At 38.3% G+C, this 18142-nt stretch overlaps 1 protein-coding gene across 1 annotated transcript; it reads left to right on the top strand.

The window, feature by feature from the left end:
* Positions 1–2233: 2233 nt before the first annotated feature.
* Positions 2234–17647, top strand: ddost (dolichyl-diphosphooligosaccharide--protein glycosyltransferase subunit (non-catalytic)). The gene is made up of 11 exons (XM_052039196.1): positions 2234–2643; positions 3315–3425; positions 6225–6311; positions 7882–7985; positions 8388–8482; positions 9268–9361; positions 10568–10716; positions 11580–11727; positions 13527–13647; positions 15287–15393; positions 16848–17647. The coding sequence occupies exons 1-11, from the start codon at positions 2466–2468 to the stop codon at positions 16995–16997; spliced, it is 1344 nt and encodes a 447-aa protein (XP_051895156.1). The 5' UTR covers positions 2234–2465; the 3' UTR covers positions 16998–17647.
* Positions 17648–18142: the final 495 nt, after the last annotated feature.

Here is an 18142-nt window from a genome sequence, read left to right as displayed (position 1 = left end):
GGAATGGAGAAAACAAGCTACTTTTCAGTAGCAGAGAAGATGAGGGAAAGATGGGTAGAACAAAGAATATCTCTGATGGAGTGAGAGTATGTGACAATGTAGCAGTTAAAACCACTCCTGTGAACTGAATCCAGGTGTTCTTCAAAGTGACCATCCAATCTGTGTTTGGTTTCTCCAATCCATAGAAGACCAAAATGTGAAGGGTGAATTCAAGATACCAGATTGAAAGAAATACAAGTGAATTGCCACGTGAATAACTGATTCATCTGCTGTTCTTCCAATCTAGTATTGGTATCCATGCCAATTTAAAGAAAACTTTGAAAGGACTTAAAATCAAAAACAAATCTGAATATAGGTTTAGAACTAAAATCATTTATAGGAAAAAAACTATTCTATTCATTTTAATTCATTGATACAGAACAACACTTTTCATCCCTTTGATACATCCAGTTATTTGTTCTGTTATTCCAGGATTTCTGCCTTCAATACTTGTAAATCTCTTGATATCACCCTTCTGATTTTAGTCCTAAAGTTACTTCTCAATCACTTGAACATGAATCCCATCGCCTTAGTCCTTGAGCAGACCTCAGATATCTCCTTAAAACTGCAAATGCTGGAAATCTGAAATAAAAACAAAAAAATGCTGGAATTACTCAGCAGGTCAAACAGCATCTGTGGAAAGAGAAACAATTAAAGTGTTAGGCCCGGCAAGCCAAGTCCTCCTGTCTTTTCTCATAATTCAGATATCAGGCTAGCAAACAGTCCAAGTTCTTCTTTGTGCTGCCTCCTACACTCAGTGATCAGAACTGAACATGCTACTCATGGTGTGGTCTGACCAGAGCCTTCTTCAGTTCAATCAGGATTTATCTGATTGGCATTCATTTGTTTTGCTAGATTGTTTCATTATTGCACTGGCTGAACTTGGTGAATCTACTAAAACTTCTTGATGCCTATTTTCTATCCTCTTTGCAGTATTTCATTCTTGTTCATTTTAATTTTATTAGCTATTTTTGATCTTCACATACTTTACATATAGCTCATCTGTAGTTTCTGATCTCCAGGAATTGAATACACTGTTTCTTCCAATCCACTTGCACTGCATTTCTGAATCTGGTTGTTCCAACATGGAGCTCAATGGCACCTTTTCACTATTTACTCCTAACCCTTGGATGTTACCCCATTAGCCTTCTGGTCTCAGTCAATTTCATATCCATATCCAAGCTTTACCTGAAGCACCAGAGCAGAGTTTTGATCTTAATTAGTAATCTTTCTGTTGGAACTTTACTAAATGTCTTTTTAAAGTGGAATAACATTATCACAAAATATTAGCAGCAGATGCAGCAAGTGGTTAGGAAGGTAACTGGCGCATTGACCTTTCTTGCAAGAGGGTTGGAGTTGAGAAATAGGGAAGTATTGTTACAATTTTACAGCATGCTGGTGAGGCTACACCTGCAGTGCTTTAAACAGTTTTGATCCCCTTATTTAAGAAAGGATAAACTGGAAATGGAGGCAGTCCAAAAGAGTTTCACTAGACTAATTCCTGGGATTAATCACACGTGGCTAAAGAAATTGGATATATATTCATTGTAGTGTAGAAGAATGAGGTGGTGATACCTATAAGATCCATAGGGTGGATGTCAGTGTACATGTCAAGATGTTTGCACTCATGGGAGAATCGAGACAAGGAGACATAGTTTAGCAGATGGTTATGGAGACTTAATTCTTGGGGGTATTTAATAATTTTTTTGAAACATCAGGAAATTGTGGGCTAAGGGGAGCTAGGACAGAAGAGGAGCTGAGGCCTGGGGCAGATCAACTATGATCATATTAAAAGGCAGGACAAACTTGAGAGGACAGGTGGCTTACTCATGCTATGTTCAAGTTCCTCCAGCAGTTTTTTTTATTTTTAAAAACCTATGGAAGTCCGGTGCCAGAACAGACCAAAACTGAAATAAATGCTGTATCAAAAATTCTCTAAACTCTTGTCGGGGCAGAGCATTTTGCAGGGTTTGATAATTGAATAAGGTTGTCACTTTCTCAAAGGAAATTGATCAACAGGATCTTCAAAAGCCATATCAGTTGCTGATAACTAGTTTGTTACTATGCAAATTTTAAAAAAATTGTGTGGAAGAGATTGCAATTAAACCATAATTTTCTCTGGAGTTTCTGTTTCCTCCTTGGCCTCGATGGGAACTTCAGACGAAACTCAGGTTGTTCGGGGGCCCTTTTCCTTGCTGCAATAGGTGCTAGTGACAAGTTGGCCGCTGCTGATTGGTTAGGTTTGAGAAATGATGACGGTTTCTTTGCATATTGAAGGAATTTGGGGATCAAAAGTGATGGGATCCGAAAATAATTAAAAAGAAAGAAATATTCTGTTCTGTCTTAATAATAACGCAGGAGATCGGGTGAGCAGCGGCGGCTGGAGGAGAGTGTTTCCGGTTCCGGTCTGAGCGGCGGCTCTGGAGATGGCGGAGGGTCAGAGAGGGAGCGGGGTTGGGAAGGTTGTGAGCCGGGCTTCAGTGCCCATGTTCCTGCTGCTCTTCGCCCTCCTGTCGGTGGCGAATGGGGCCGGGCGGATGCTGGTGCTTCTGGAGAACATCAACATGAAGGAGACGCACTCCATATACTTCAGGAGCCTGGCGGGTAGGTGAGAGGGGAGGGAGGGAGTGTTGGAGCTGGGAGAACGGGTCAGGAGGCGGCAGAGTCCCAGCTCAGGCGCCGGGGAAATGACTTGTATCTGCAGTCAACTCATCAAGTCTGCCTCACTCCATAAAAGTGTCTGTGCACTTCATTCCCTCCTTTTCTCACTCATTCATCGGTCAGTCTCCTGGGTGTAAAAGCAAATCACAAAAACGGGATGCAAACTCCCTCCAAAGTTGTTCGGGGTCCCCCGGGTGATTGAAACCAGTCCAAGGCATTACTGAAAAAAGACGCTGGCTTTTTTCAAGGTGCGATCTGATCCAGCTCCACTTCTATCTTGAAGGCCCGTATAGGGTTAATGTCTGTTCCGTAACTGCCACATCAGGTGGCAACGTGCGCGATGGTACCAGAACTCTCATGGTATCCAGAGAACAAGGTTTGGAGAGATTCACTGGAAGTATACTCCAGTGTTGCCTGCAATAGTTGAATGAGTGAAGAGGGGTTATAATAATTTAAACAGTGTGTTTCAAAAGGAACTTTTCTGCTACTGTACCTTCAGGGTGGGGTGATTAATTCTGTAAATATCATTGCCCAGGTGTATTTCTGAATGTTCCCATCAGTTGTTCAAACATGCTCACCTATTGCTTTTTTTCCTCCCTGAAATCTCTAATTAGATCTTGGGTTCAATTTGACATTCAAGATTTCAGATGACCCCAGTCTGTCTCTGATTAAACATGGAGAATTTCTGTATGATCACCTCATCATTTTTTCACCATCTGTGGAAGGTAAAGATGTCTTATGTTTTTTCTTTGTTTTTTTTATTTGCAAATTTCAATTTGTCTTTGAAAGCTTCTTGAAGCTTTTGACTAAATTTAACTGGATTGCCTGCTTGAGGTGGTCAAATGTAAACAGTCAGAGTATGCTGTGTCATCTTAATGCTTTGGGCTGTTATGCAATGTAGAATCAATATAGTTGTGTATATTTCTCAGTGGCCTGTTTATTTCTTACCAATTTTCTCTCAGGATGCACTATAAACAGTCTAGGGGAGATTAAAGGGTAAATTTCTGAAATTGTAAAAACACTGAGCTGTAATGGTGAGCGATTTCACGAATTCTAATAATAACAGGGATTTTGTCAGTTTAGTATATTAAAAGGCATAGAATTCCTAAAATACATTCAGGACAACTTTTTTTAACCAGCAAGATCCACAAGAGTGGATAGGTTACAATTCTGGATTTGGTTTTGGAGAATGAAGTTGGGCAGGTAGGAGTATCAGTAAGAAAGCACTTTTTGTGATGTGGTCATTATTCATTGATACTTAGCATTGTTATGGAGCAGCAAAGACACAAAAAGGAAGCTTATATGAGACATAGGTTAACTCAAAAGAAAGCCCAGACACCTAGGACTGACATTAAAAAATTAGGAAAGCAAAGAAAGGACGTGAGAAAGCCCAGGACATGCCCTCTTCGCGTTACTGCCATCGAGGAGGAGGTACAGGAGTCTGAAGACCCACACTCAATGTTTTAGGAACAGCTTCTTCCCCTCTGCCATCAGATTTCTGAATGGTCCATGATCACTACCTTGTTATTCCTCTTTTGCACTATTTATTTTTGTAACTTATAGTAATTTTTATGTCTTGCACTGTACTGCTGCTGCAAGACAACAAATTTCACGACTTACGTCAGTGATAATAAACCTGATTCTGTCCTGTAAAATCGAAGAAAATCTAAAGATCTTTAAGTACATAAAGAACAAGAGAATAACCAAAGGGACCAAAAAAGTAACCTTTCTGTGGGGATGGAGGTTCTAGGTAAGGACCTTAATGAATACCTTGCCTTCTAAAAAAAAATGTTGGAGTCAAGAACAAATGTGAAATACTGGATAGAAAAAAAACCTAGCACTAGAGTAAGTATTAGGGGTTTACCAATGAGAGTGGGTAAATCACCATGCTAGGAGGAAATGTATCCCAGGGCATGAAAAGAAGCAAGAGAGTAAATTGCCAGGCTCTAACTACAATTATCAATCCTCATTGGCTGCAAAGTTCTGGAAGATTGGAGAACTGCTAATGCTGTGTTGCTGCATAACAAGGGAAGAAGGCTTAAACTGAACAACTACTGGATCAGTTTAATTTCATTGGTGAACAAATTATTGAAATTCATTTGAGGAGAAATTATAACCTTTCATTTGGAAAAGTACTGATAAATCAGAAACAGTCAGTAAATAAAAACAATGCATTTGACAGAGTGTGCATGGATTTTAGAAAGGATTTTTGACAAAGTCCATGTGGCAGTCTGGTCAACAAAAAAGCCTTTAGGATTGTAGAGGCAGGAACTCTCCATAATTGATAAGTGCTTGGATGTTTACTTGCAGTTGTGATCTGGATGGCTACAGATTAATACTAGAAGGTGGGATTATGTTTGGTGGCTCTTTGCTTTTACCAGTGTGGACATTATGGGCCAAGTGGGCAGCACCACTTGCAAAAGAATATGGGGTATGATAACATAGAGGTTATGTTGGACCTGCAACTAGAGTTCTGTGCCATGGATCCAGACAAATGAGTTTGGGTCTCATTGTGGTAATTGGAATTTAACTTAATAAAATAAATCTGCAAGTTTAAAAATTGCTTGTCTCCGTGCTGGCAACCACAAAACTACTGGATTACTATAAAAACCCAACTGGTTTATTAATGCCCTTAAGGAAAGAAAATCTGCTGCCTTTGGTCTGCCCTATATGAAACTCCAGACCTGCCAATGTGGTTGACATGCTGCCTGCTGTTCAAGGTCGATTAATGATGGGCAATAAAATAAAAGTGTGCATGTCATATTAAGTAGTAATTTTTAAAAAAAATTGTTTCTATGATTTTAGGCAGAGTGTAAACAAGTTATTTAATCACTGGGATTAGCTCAGAACAATGTGATCTTTGTGCAATACTGCATGCCTTGCGACTGTTTCTGAGCATTGAGATCTTCAAGCCAGTTTTCTCTCCCCAATTGGAGGCACTAAGATCTGTCAGCTAAGTTGAAAGCAGCCAGTTCAAGATTGGATCTGGCTTTGGTTTGAATGGATTTGTTTGGCACTGAAGGAAGTTTGACACCTTAAAATTCCCGATCTAACCTTTTGTCCATGTAGTTGGAAAAAGCATAGGATAAACTGCTTTTCTGTTGCATGCTAGAGACCAGGGGTATGGCATTTTCCACCTTGCTCACAAAAAGCCAGAGTTTACATAAATATTAGAGGTAAGGGTTTTGAACAGAGAAAGTGCAGGAAAAACAGAAGGGATTTTGAAAGGAAGTAATGTTAATATAAATTATTTTAGACCAGTATGTTTGCTCAAACTTTACGTATAAGAAATTGTGGCCTTTTGATTTCTGATGCCTGTTGGCTAATAAAAGATTATGGAATGTACGCTGCATTTATTAGCATCGTATAAAATGTTGGATCAAGCAGAACTAATGAAAGAAAAGACACTTGAGATGCTGATGCATTGGAGCAGATGGGAATTAGGGCAGTGTTTTACTTGAGGGTGCAGAAGAGCTAGAAGGGATACAAATTTGGGATGAATGAAAATTTGCTTTTGTTTTCAGATTTTGGAGGCAACATCAATGTTGATACTATTGCAACATTCATTGATGGCGGTGGAAACGTACTGGTTGCTGCAAGCTCCGACATTGGTAAGAATAAGGAATAGATACTACATCTGAAATGATTTTGGAAATATGATTTGCTTATTAAGTAATAAAGCATTATTTAGTGTATATTTTAACCTTGGTTTAAAAAAAGCTTCCATGTACAGAAACATCATTACCTTGGGACGTCTCAAAGTGATTTAACAGTCATCAAACTACCTTTTGAGGTTCAGGCACTGCTTTAATATGTGGAGTGTGGCAGCCAATTTGTATAAAACAAAGACCCACAAATGGTTTTTTAAAAAACCTTGCTTAATGCCTCATTGTCAGTCTTGAGAACAATGACCTCCACAGATCTTGACAAAGTGCAATGAGATCTTCTACATCTGTTAGGGAGGCACAATAGCCTACATTTTAAATCCATGCCAAAGGAAAACATCTCCAACCACACTGCCTAGACTGGTTTGCATTGAACTTACAGGGATATCTGAGCATGCATCAAAGGTTCCAATATTTCGAAAGGTCAAAATCTTTCTCAAATTTGAAGTTATGATTTTTCAAGATAAATGAGCTAAATTGATGTTATAATGTGCAAAAACAAAATTCTGCAGATGTGGAAATCTGAAATAAATACACAAATGCTGGAAATACTTAGAAGCTCAGGATGCATTTCTGGAGAGAGAAACAGTTTGTGTTTAAGGTCAATGATCTATCACCAGAGCTATCAAAATTTTAAATGTTTTAAGATACAGAGAAAGGATGAACAAAAGGGAAAATCTGTTATACAGTGAAGGGGAAATTACGTGACAGAAAGAATGTTGGTGCAAAAATAAGGGTACAGTAATGAGTCAAGTAAATAATCAAAAACATGGAGTAACAAATATTATCTGAAATTGTTGAACTCAATCTTGAGATCACAAGGCTGTAATGCATTGTCCAATTTTAAAAAGCATGGTTCCTCAAGCTTACATTGGGTTTTGTTGGAACAGTTTAGAAGGCCAAGGTCAGATAGGGATGTAGAATTAAGCTTGGGATTACTTTTGTGGACTAAATGGAGGAATTCTGCAAAGTGGTCAGGGAACCATTTGAGAACATTGAAAAAAGACCATTTTGAGAACAGTGAAAACCTTGTACTAATTTGGAAGTACAAGTAAATTACTGTTTTACGTGGATGATGTCTCTGAATAGTGAAAAGGGAGGAGATAAAAAGGCATGCATTTATTCTCAAAGATTTTCATGGTAAGGTGCTTTGGGAAGAACCAGGGTTGTTGGTGATTTGAAGAGTGGATCAGAAAATGCTGAAAGGCAGTAGTGGTGGGAGGAAACGTGTCTTAAGTGATGGCATCATACTAATTTCACAGATATGGCAGGTAACCTCTTGAAGGGGGAGCCCTATTATGATTCTGGAAAATAGCAGAAGGAGTGGGAATATGGAAATTAGAATGGACCTGGTTGAGGATTTATTCAGTCACCAGGAAGGAAAAGAGTTTGCTCATTGAGGGATGAAGTTGATGGTGTTGTGGTGGAGGCTGAATACAGGTAGGATTTTTAATTAAATGTAATTAAAACTTGGCCAGCATCCCTGATAATGTGTTTAATTTTGCATTTTTTTTAGGGGATCCTTTACGAGAACTGGGTAGTGAGTGTGGGATTGAATTTGATGAGGAGAAAACTTTGGTCATTGACCATCATAACTATGATGTTTCTGATCCCGGTCAGGTAAGGACCACTTGGAGAGAAACAACATGATGAATAATAATGTATGTTTCAAGGTAACTTGCTTAAAGATATGAGAGAGGTCTGCATGATTATGGTGGTGCTCATGTTCGTAGTTGTAAATCTTGGACATTTTTAGTTGATGCATGCTGAATTTTAGCTGTCAGAATGATGAATGTTGCTGCTGAGTACTGGACTATTATAAAACATGCTGCTTTACACATGGTGTTTAAGACGACTTACAATGCTATTCTTAAGAACCCTGGATATCTTTAAATAATGCCAACAAATTTCAATATATTAAACATTGTAAAGCTAATCAAGAAATTTGCCACAAAAATTTAATTAAAATTAAATTATATGTTCAAGAATATTGAGTTGACTAATGCTTTGTTGTTTCCAAAGCACACCCTGATCATTGCTGACAGTGAACAACTGCTGAAGGCTCCCACCATTGTGGGGAAGCAACCCACAAATCCTCTTCTATTCCGAGGAGTTGGGTAGGTACTTTGTTATTCCATTGATGTTACACCTTTTGTACAGCAAAACTCTATAAAACAGTTAGTCACAAACCTCACCATTAACTTTTTCCTAATTGTGACTTGCAACCCGAAGTTACTGCATCCTTGAATAGCTTAATGATGAGCTTGTGTTGATAAATACCAACTGGATAAGAATGGAATATCTTGTGTTCCATGGAAGAAATTAGTTTTTTTTATTTAATACTTTTTATAAATGGCATCTATGAACAGCTCCTCTTATAGAATGTTTAATTTAGCAAACATTTTAAGGGGTTCACATTTGAGTCACACTAGAGCAATAGAGAGATTGGCAAAGGTACCCAGAGGCATGAAGGAGAGATGGATCTTGAAACTTGAGTGTGATTTGAGGGTTTGGGGAAATTAAGTCTTGAGGGAAAGTTTGTGTGTGGAGGAGAGATGAGATAACTCAGATCTGTTAATAATGAAGTGTGTGGTGAATATATGGTATCTTAAAAGAGGGGAAAAAATGGAGCATGTGTTTGAGGTGTTGGAAATGGAGGAAGTGTAGTACATGAACTAAGGTAACCAAACTAAATTTGGGGAGGGGAAAATGCTGCACTTGTAGTTCAGGTGGTTAATATTTGCGAATAAGTGAACATCGTATGTTTTGACAAATTACAATAATTTTTCTCTGGAGAACCACTCTACTTGGATTTAAGAACTATAATGGGAGTAAATTATTTGACTATCTTTGAACCGATTTGTCCTAGGTCCTTAACCTTTTCGTTTTTCTTTCCTTCCAGTATGGTGGCGGATCCTGATAATCCTCTGGTCTTGGATATTCTGACTGGATCCTCTAGTTCTTACTCCTTCTTTCCAGACAAACCAGTCACACAGGTAACTCGTGTGTGTGTGTTCTTCAAGTTGTGGAATAACCCTCTTTCTTTCCTTAAAGCCCTAATGTGCTTAAGGACAGTTCTATAAGTATCCTGGTTCCATAGTCAAGTGACCAATTTTTACATGGGTTTAAAAAGAGTGGGTTTGAGTATGTTATTTTATCACGGAATCACGACCGAGCTTAATTCTAGCATCACACTTTGGACCATTTATAAAGGAATGATATCAGGGAAGGTTATTGAATTCTTTATTTTCTCTGCTTAAGGCCAAAGATGAATTATTTTACTGCCTGTCTGAGAGAGGCTAACTTGACACATGTGACAGATTGAACAGATTCAAGTCAAGGAGTTGTAGTTGTCTGGTGATTGGACGGTTTAAGGAAATGAAGTCTGAAGGGAGACTGTAATTCTTGCAGTGTTGAATCCACTGTAAACTGCAGTTGTATCTATGCTTGTGCTTATGTGCTTCAACCTTGGGTTAATTTCACTGCTCAGCACTCTTGAGCTTAATGAGTGAAGTGATGCAAATGTTTTCTGAAACATACAAGATTGTGAGGCATCTTGACAATGTAAATGTGGAGGGGATGTTTCTTCCCTGGGGTATTCTAGAACTAGCAGTTACTTTTTTTCTCACAAAAAAAAGTTTGCCTGTTTAAGACTAATTTTTTTTCTCACTGAGGTTTGTCAGTGTTTGGAACTCTTCTCAAAGGGCAGTGGAAGAAGAGTCTTTGGATTTTTTAAGGCATAGGTACATAGGTTCCTAATAAGCAAAGGATTGAAAGGTTACCCCAAGTAGACAGGAATATGCAGTTAAGATTGCAGTCAAATTAGCCATGATTTGAAAGGCAGAGCAGACTTAAGGGGATGGTGGTTTACTCCTGCTCCCAGTTTTTTTTTGTTTGTACTATCTTTGTAATCTAGATGATGGGAGCTAGTGGGATACTTATTAAATGCTCTGGGTATTCTATCCAACATGAACTACAAAGCATAGACTGAGAACTTTGCGTGTAGTCCAATTAATCTCCCATTGAGTTTAAGAAAATTTTGGTATATTGGAGTTCATCACATGTTGAGCATTATTGCAACATCTGTATTGTATGTGTGTAAAGTTTGCATATAAAATGCAAATTGCATTTCCATGCATTTGTATATGAAATAGGGAATGGCTTAGCTGTGGTAAGCATCTGAATTTTCCACATTTTACTAGTATCCTCATGCTGTGGGGAAGAACACCTTGCTGATTGCTGGACTCCAGGCACGGAACAATGCTCGAGCTGTCTTCAGTGGTTCTATTGATTTCTTCAGTGATGCTTTCTTTGACTCTCCTGTGCAAAAAGCAGTCCCAGGAGCTGAGCGGTAAGACCAGATGTCAAGGGACAAAGTTAGTTTTGCAAATGTGATTTTCTTTTTTCCGCCTCACCCTCACCCTCCCTCTCAGAAAATGTCAGTTTTAAAAATTATTTTTGGCATACGAGCAATTCAAGCAAAACCATGTTTATTGAATGTCCATAAGAAAGTGGTGGGAGCTGTCCTACTAAACCATTGCAGTTCTGATAATAACAAAACTCTTACAATGGCATTTCGTAAAAATTTCAAGATTCTTACCATTGGCAGTGAAGGTTAATTCTTGATGGGTGCTTGGAGTTCATGGTACTCTCAGAATATTAATCTTGTTTTGATGGTAGAGCTCGATGGGAAGGGCAGTGCAGTTGAAGAAAGCTTGCAGCATTGAATCCTAAAAATAGAACGTGCTGCAGTCACATCACAAAATGGATACTGACTTTTGTGGCAGGGGCAATAATCTATGTCATGTCCCGGTAATGTTGAGTTTCATTTGTTCTTTAGGTTGCCCCAACTAGGTGAGTGCTATCTATTTCATTACATTCTGACTTAAGCCTTGTACAGTAAAACTCTGATAATCTAGCACTCTTGGGTGTGCCAGATAGGCAGATTTTATGGATTATTAGATGTTGCTTTTTTTTTAGTACCCCAATCCACTTTAACTTGATTTTGTTTAGATGTTACACAGTAATACACTTTTCAGTGAACCAGATAAGTTTAAAGAGTTTGGAAATGAAAGCTGCTAAGTTCAAAGGGAGTATGGAAAACAGGACTCTAGTGGTTTGTACAGTGAATTCAAAGGAAACATGGGGTGTATCAGGAGTGGAGGATTGTACGAAAGATTTGGTGTGATACCGTCAACCTTTCTTTGAATTCAGATTTCCAAAAACTGGGAACTTTGAACTGGCAATGGCGCTGTCCCGCTGGGTATTCAAAGAGGAAGGAGTTCTCCGTGTTGGAAAAGTGTCTCACCATCCTGTTGGAGAAACCAATCCACCAAATGCCTATACCATAACTGATCTGGTGGTAAGTATCAATGAAACTGATATTAATTATTAGAAAATATCAAATTGTTTTCAGTGGCTAAATTGGAAGTTGTGAATTAAATGCATAATACGAATTTGTAGATACAAGTGTGGCACACAGTGGATTCAACATTGCAAGAATTAGAGAAATTCCAACTCTCTTGACTGAATTGGCAAAGACAATATTGCACTTTGCCAGAAAGTCCCACTCATTCTGCCATTGTGCTGAGTTAGCCTTTCTCGGCAGAGTGGCAGTACGGTTCAACTCTGGCCTTACTGTAGCAGAACAACACAAGGTGCTTGAGGATTGAATGGGAATTCAATTGTCAAGAAAGAATTGGGAGATGTTGAAGAATAAGACTACAGGAGGTTTGTGTTTGTCGAGAAGTGGTTAGGTAGGTGAGTGGTGGTCCATTATTCATCATAGTTCCAATTTACTCAGTTTGCAAATTTTAAGAAAGATCATGGAGGGATTTGTCGGCTAGGATTTGCTAAGTGTTGGAGCTGCATATGTAATTTTCTTGCTGTGGATTTAATTGACCATTAACTGTGAGGAAGCTTGATGAATAAATCATAGATTTAACATGCAAAAGAGCTAATAAGAAAAACTGGACAAAACTGAGACCACTTACCTATCTGCTTCAAGATAGTGGGTGAATAGTTGGTTAAAAATCAGGATTGGGTGACTCTTCCCTCTTCCTTGGTGTAGGTGGTTCAGCTGCAGCCTGAATGAATTGGGTCACCACTGGTGGAATTCATCCTTGCATTTATCATTATTCACTTGACTCATTTTCCTTGTTAAGTTGCAGCAGTTGGAACATGTGCAAGGAAAATGAGCTTTACCTCTACCAGTAATGATGTCCATTGACTATCCAAGAACATAAAAATGTAGCTTTTCTAATATGTGCTTGTGTTGGAAGTGCTTTCATGTGTGTTTGGTGGGGTGGGAGCAGGTTTAAGAGTTCCTGCGTATTTTATTAAGCAATTAAAAAAAAAATTATAATTTCAATTATGGACCTAGTGCAGGCAAATGGGATTACTGTAGAATGGCAAAAAAGGTCGGCATGGACATGGTGAGTCAAAAGGCTGTTTCTGTGCTGTACAATTCAGTGCTCTGTGGCTTATATTTAGCATTGTTTCCCTTGTGAGGTGATCTGTTATAAGTGTTAACTGCAGTATTCCTGCAGTATTTTTTAGCCACTTGTTTGTATGGGGTCTGATAAATTAAATAAATTTGCAAAGAAATGAATCAAAGTTTGCTTAGACTATCAGAAATAGTATGCAACCTGGAGTATATTTCCATTTCTCTAATGACGTGCCACCCCATCTGCCTACCACTTAAAAGATCATTCCTGTGTTTTTTTTTAATTTAGCCCATCTCTGGTCTTCACAGATTGAAGGATTAGTTTCATACTTACAGATGTAGTCATACCCTTGGACAATAAAACTGCTTCAGAACTGATTTGGCTACAGAACCCTTATCATTAAGGAGCTTGGGTAAACTATCTCCATTAGTTCAGAATCAAATTTTGCATTTTAGGTTACTAGTGAAAAGTGGTGTGAGATGGGACCTATATATTTCACAAAGAAACAGTACTAAGTGATGGACCATAAAGGGGAATTATTACATGCTGACTTTAAGTTCCTGTTTAGGTCCCTGATCCTTTGATCATTCAATATGTTGTAGCTACGTTGGATTTTTTTTTTTAAATGTCTGGTCACAACCTTGTTACCATTGCTGGACCCAGCAGTAATGTTCCAAGAAATTTGTGATGATTCTAATGTTTTCTCTTGGTACAGGAATACAGCATTGTTATTGAGAAACTCTCCAATGGAAAATGGGTCCCATTTGATGGGGATGACATTCAACTGGAGTTTGTTCGCATTGATCCCTTTGTTAGAACTTATCTAAAGAAAAATGGTGAGTAGAATCTGCACAGGTGTAGTGATAGCAAAGTAATAATGTTTGCCTGCTTTTGAACTAAGTATGATAGGGTATTGGCTGAAATTGGCCTTGTCCGTTGTGTATGCTGTCACAAACCAGCAACAAAAGAAACACACTGAGTATGATTCAGTGTTAAAAACTATTTTATTAATCACTACTTATGATAATACGTAAAATAAAAGTAAAAATGTTTGTATGTTAGAATTCAAAAATGTTAAACCTTGAACGTTAACCCCAAAACTAAACTCTTCGTGTGTGTGTGTGTGTGTGGCAAAGTCCAAAACTCCCAGTTCAGGAATGGTTCTTAAAGTTCAGTTCCGCAAGCCATAAGGTGAAACATGAGCAAGGGCTTCTTCAACAACCACCGTTGTCTGAAGATAAAACGTAGACGTAGAAAAACAGAGAGAGAGTACATACGAAATCCAAATGTTCCACGATGGAACCCAAACGACACTCCAGTGTTTACTCGGTAGTGACTTCCTCACCCCGGAAAGCATCCGAATCGTGGTCGTCCACACAAATACCTGTTTCCTTCTACAGGTCAGCAACAAAGTGAACTCCACCGGATTACTTCCAACTTCCATACATGGATTTCAGTGGCAGACACAGTTATTGTTTCTCATCCATCGATAGAGAACACTAGCAGGCTGGTGTCTCGCTCCCTTCTCTCTCTCTCTCTCTCTCTCCTTCTTCTAACTTCTTCAACAATGTCATTACGTCCTTTATCTTCTATTGACGTAAGCACGCCCCACACACACATACACACACACTCTCTATCTTAAAGGGACATTCACTGAGTCCGTAACAATGCATTTAATATCTAATTTGAATTGTTCTGCCAGAATTGTTAACTACTGCTTTGATGGGCATGAACTGATCATTCAAAAGGTTTGGGAGGGGAGAGGTTTAGTTGGGAAGAGTTTAGTTATCTGAGAGAAATATGCTTTTTGAGCTGTGAATAAAATGCTGAATGAGTATCCATATTCATAGAGTGCATTGCCTGAACAAAAAATTCGTATGTGTGACAGCTTTGCTTAGTCTGTCACAAGAATTCTTTGGAACCCGCAGTATATTTCCATTTCCCTAACAGCACCCCCACTACCCCGAAGGAAAATTCATTCCAGGTTAAACATGGTATTTTTGGAAATGGATTTGGGATTGGAAAAGGGATGTCATGAATTACCTTGCAGATGCTGGTAACTATAATAATCTGGAGATGTCACAAAGCAGATTAAAAGTTCTGTAACAAATGGGCTTTATTTAAAAATGGTAAAGAAAATCTGAATGAGAAGCATAGTTTTCACACAATTAAAAGTGAGAAATATTTAGTGCTGGAAAATGGAACTCCTCCCATTTCAGGCATGCCCTTAGACATAGCGAAATTAAACTGATCCTTTGTCCAACAAGAAAAAAATGCCTTTATTGCACATCTGTGGTGAAGAGTTGTAATTAAATCGCCTCTTTTGCAAAAGATGGGACAAGGCAAAGCTTTGCTGCCTGTCTGAACCTGCCATGTATCTTTTGATTTTCTTGTCACACTGTCTTTACAGTTTGAGAATTGCACAATAATGACTTCAGAGCTTACCCATGCAACTCTGAAATCTTATTTTTGCAGATGGTAAATACAGCGTACAGTTCAAACTGCCAGATGTTTATGGTGTGTTCCAGTTTAAAGTGGATTACAACAGGCTTGGATACACTCACCTTTATTCTTCCACTCAGGTATGCATCAAACTGAAAACTTGTGCAAAAATATTGCATAAAATTTAACCTTTTTGTGTAGCAAACAGCTTGCAAGAATCAAATCATTTCATTTCTGATATTATTAGAACACTATATTCAGCCTTTTCCTGGTGGTTCACTCTGTTTAACTTGAACTTTGTCTGCCATAAATTTGCCCAATCTGCTCATGTCTTTGGTAATAGTTTCAGCAGCATAGGAGCTGAGATGAGCAATGTCACAAATATAAAAGGTGATTTTATTGATGGCACCAGTATGTAGTTAGACACTTATCAAGGTCAAATCTATTCCAATAATCTATCTTAGCCTCAAGTTTGCACTAAGTCCTGTTCACACAAAACCCCTGTTTTGCAAGACACCCCATTTTCTGCAGTCCTACAACTGAGCTAGATACCTGTGCCTCTTTAGTTCTGGTCTCCAAAGGCAATTAGACTCTCACTGGGGTCACACCTTCAACTGTCAGAGCCCTAACTTCTGATATCTCTTCCCTAAAACACTCGTGCTCACTACTTTCTCTCCTTTAAGAGATGCATTTAAAGAAGCTTCTCGTCATTTGTGGTATTATCACCTTGGGTAATTTAGTGTCACATTTTGGTAACACTCCATAGAAGCACCAGAGGATATTTTGCTTCATCCTGCTCTTGTGTTTTTGTTGTTGTGTGTGCTAAGGGCAGTAGCCTTTACTGATCACACTACCAAGAAAGGGCCCAAGTAGGTGTTTCTGTTGCAGGGCAAAGGCTGAATATAGTTTGTCCTGATTAATATGTTTTGTGTGGTTGGACCATATGTTTGCTGTAGAGAAAGATGCATTCTCCTGGACACTTTTTTGGTTATTTTTCTACCTTTGTTTCAATGCTTCTGTTTATTGCCTCTCCACCAGTCACATGCAATGGAGGGCATAGTATGGCTTAGGTTCATATGGTGGAAGCTATAGTAACCCCTTCCAAGGCTTGAATGGTAAAAATAAAAGTAAAAGCTAGTCAGTCTCCTCTCAGAGGGGATGCAGTATTTTTAAAAAAACAAATCACATTTGTTTTAACAAGCTGAAACATACAAATCATTTATCCAATTGCAATTGTTGCCAAATTAGAAGAGCAATTCTTCTAATTGTTCTTAGAAGAAAAAAAATGCTTTTTCTTTTTTTTAGATTACTTCCCATTTACCTGATTTTTAAAAAAACTTAAATGTTTGAAAGATCTCCAAATGTATGCCCTACTTACTGTTGTAATGAATGAAACCTTAGCTAAGTAATGATAAGTAAAAATTTTTTGTGGGGAAGGTTCATATTGAGACACAAAAGACTGCTGGAATAGAGAAAATAGTTCATATGGAGTTGCCTCATTTTCACCCCCATCAACACTGCCCCTGCAGAATAAATAAAGCAATGACAGCTGTCTTATTGTGAATCTCACCAAAACTATTTCTTTTTGTTCAAGGTATCTGTTCGTCCCCTTCAGCACACTCAGTACGAACGTTTCATTCCCTCTGCCTACCCATACTACGCCAGCACCTTCTCCATGATGGTTGGCCTTTTCTTGTTCTCGGTGGTCTTCTTGCACATGAAAGAGAAAGAAAAGGCTGAGTGAGGGGTTGGAGAGAGTTCTCCATTCTTGTATCTCCAGTGCTGAGAATTTAAGTTGGTTTAAACTGGTGACAGATGGTTGCAAATTTTAGCCTTTTCTGGAGCTCTTGCCACCTCAGGTGCAACTGAACTACAAATCCCATTTATTGTGATTCCTCCGTTGATCAGAGGTTAACCATGTGCTGCAGGTTACAGAAAGTGGGTGTATCAATTTTAGTGTTGATTTCTTTTGCACTGTAGAATAAATAACTTCGTTTAAAAAAGAAACTGCCTGAAATGTTGGTGTCATTTTCCATTTGGAGAATAAAGTCCTTGGTAAAATAATCGAAATTAAAGAATTCCTGCTGTTTCTTCACCAGTTGCATTGAAAGCTCCAGAAACACAACAACAACAAAAACTGGGAAGTTTTATATCAGGCTAACTCCAGTTCAGATCAAGGATCTGAGTTAATGTAACCACTTGGGGTCTCTTTGTAGGGATCATATAATTTAGCCAATGAGATTAAAAGAACTGTGTGAAAATTTATTTTCAGATCTATCAAATTACTTTTCTAAAAAAAATTCTCCCCAACACTTTTAATTCTTGCACCTACATTGATGTAACTTCTCAATTTATGTTTCTTATCATTGGAAATAAAGTTTAACATTCCATTTACTGTTGTTTCTGATTCTTTTAACTTCCAATATATTGTATGATCAGGTTCATGTGTAAAATTATTTTTACTGGGTGTTCAGGAAATTGAGCCTTTCTTAATCATTGACAAATGTGGAATTGATTGGGTGATGCTGTTTGTTTTCAGAACAGCTTAAGCAAGACAGAAGGATACAGTCCTAATTGCAGACAAATGGGATGAATGTAGATTGGCAAAATGGTCAGCATGGTCACGGTGGGCTGAAAGGCAGATATGTAATTTGCACTTTCATTCATTTTATGTGACTCCCAAATATTAACTATCAAGAAAAAAAACAGCTACTTTTGTAGTCCTGGAGTCCAATTCAATACTTTTTTGCCACTATGAAACAATAACAATAGGGAAATGAGCTTGGAGCCTGCGTGATATGCTTCAATATGTAATTGATGCACGAGAAAGGCAAATATTGTTGATAAGTGCTGTCTCTTTAAAACGATAACTTTCAAAATGATTTGAGT

Source organism: Pristis pectinata, chromosome 26 (genome assembly GCF_009764475.1).
Source record: "Pristis pectinata isolate sPriPec2 chromosome 26, sPriPec2.1.pri, whole genome shotgun sequence".
Classification (NCBI taxonomy): Eukaryota; Metazoa; Chordata; class Chondrichthyes; order Rhinopristiformes; family Pristidae; genus Pristis; species Pristis pectinata.
Note: the sequence above shows the minus strand (reverse complement) of the source record. Positions and strands in the feature narration are given on the sequence as shown.

Bases quoted from the DNA above. Each gene is read 5' to 3' on its own strand.
- ddost (XM_052039196.1), top strand. From the start codon at position 2,466: ATGGCGGAGGGTCAGAGAGGGAGCGGGGTTGGGAAGGTTGTGAGCCGG. The intron at 6,312-7,881 runs GTAAGAATAAGG...CATTTTTTTTAG, and splicing joins TGCTGCAAGCTCCGACATTG to GGGATCCTTTACGAGAACTG. The intron at 15,394-16,847 runs GTATGCATCAAA...TTTTTGTTCAAG, and splicing joins ACCTTTATTCTTCCACTCAG to GTATCTGTTCGTCCCCTTCA.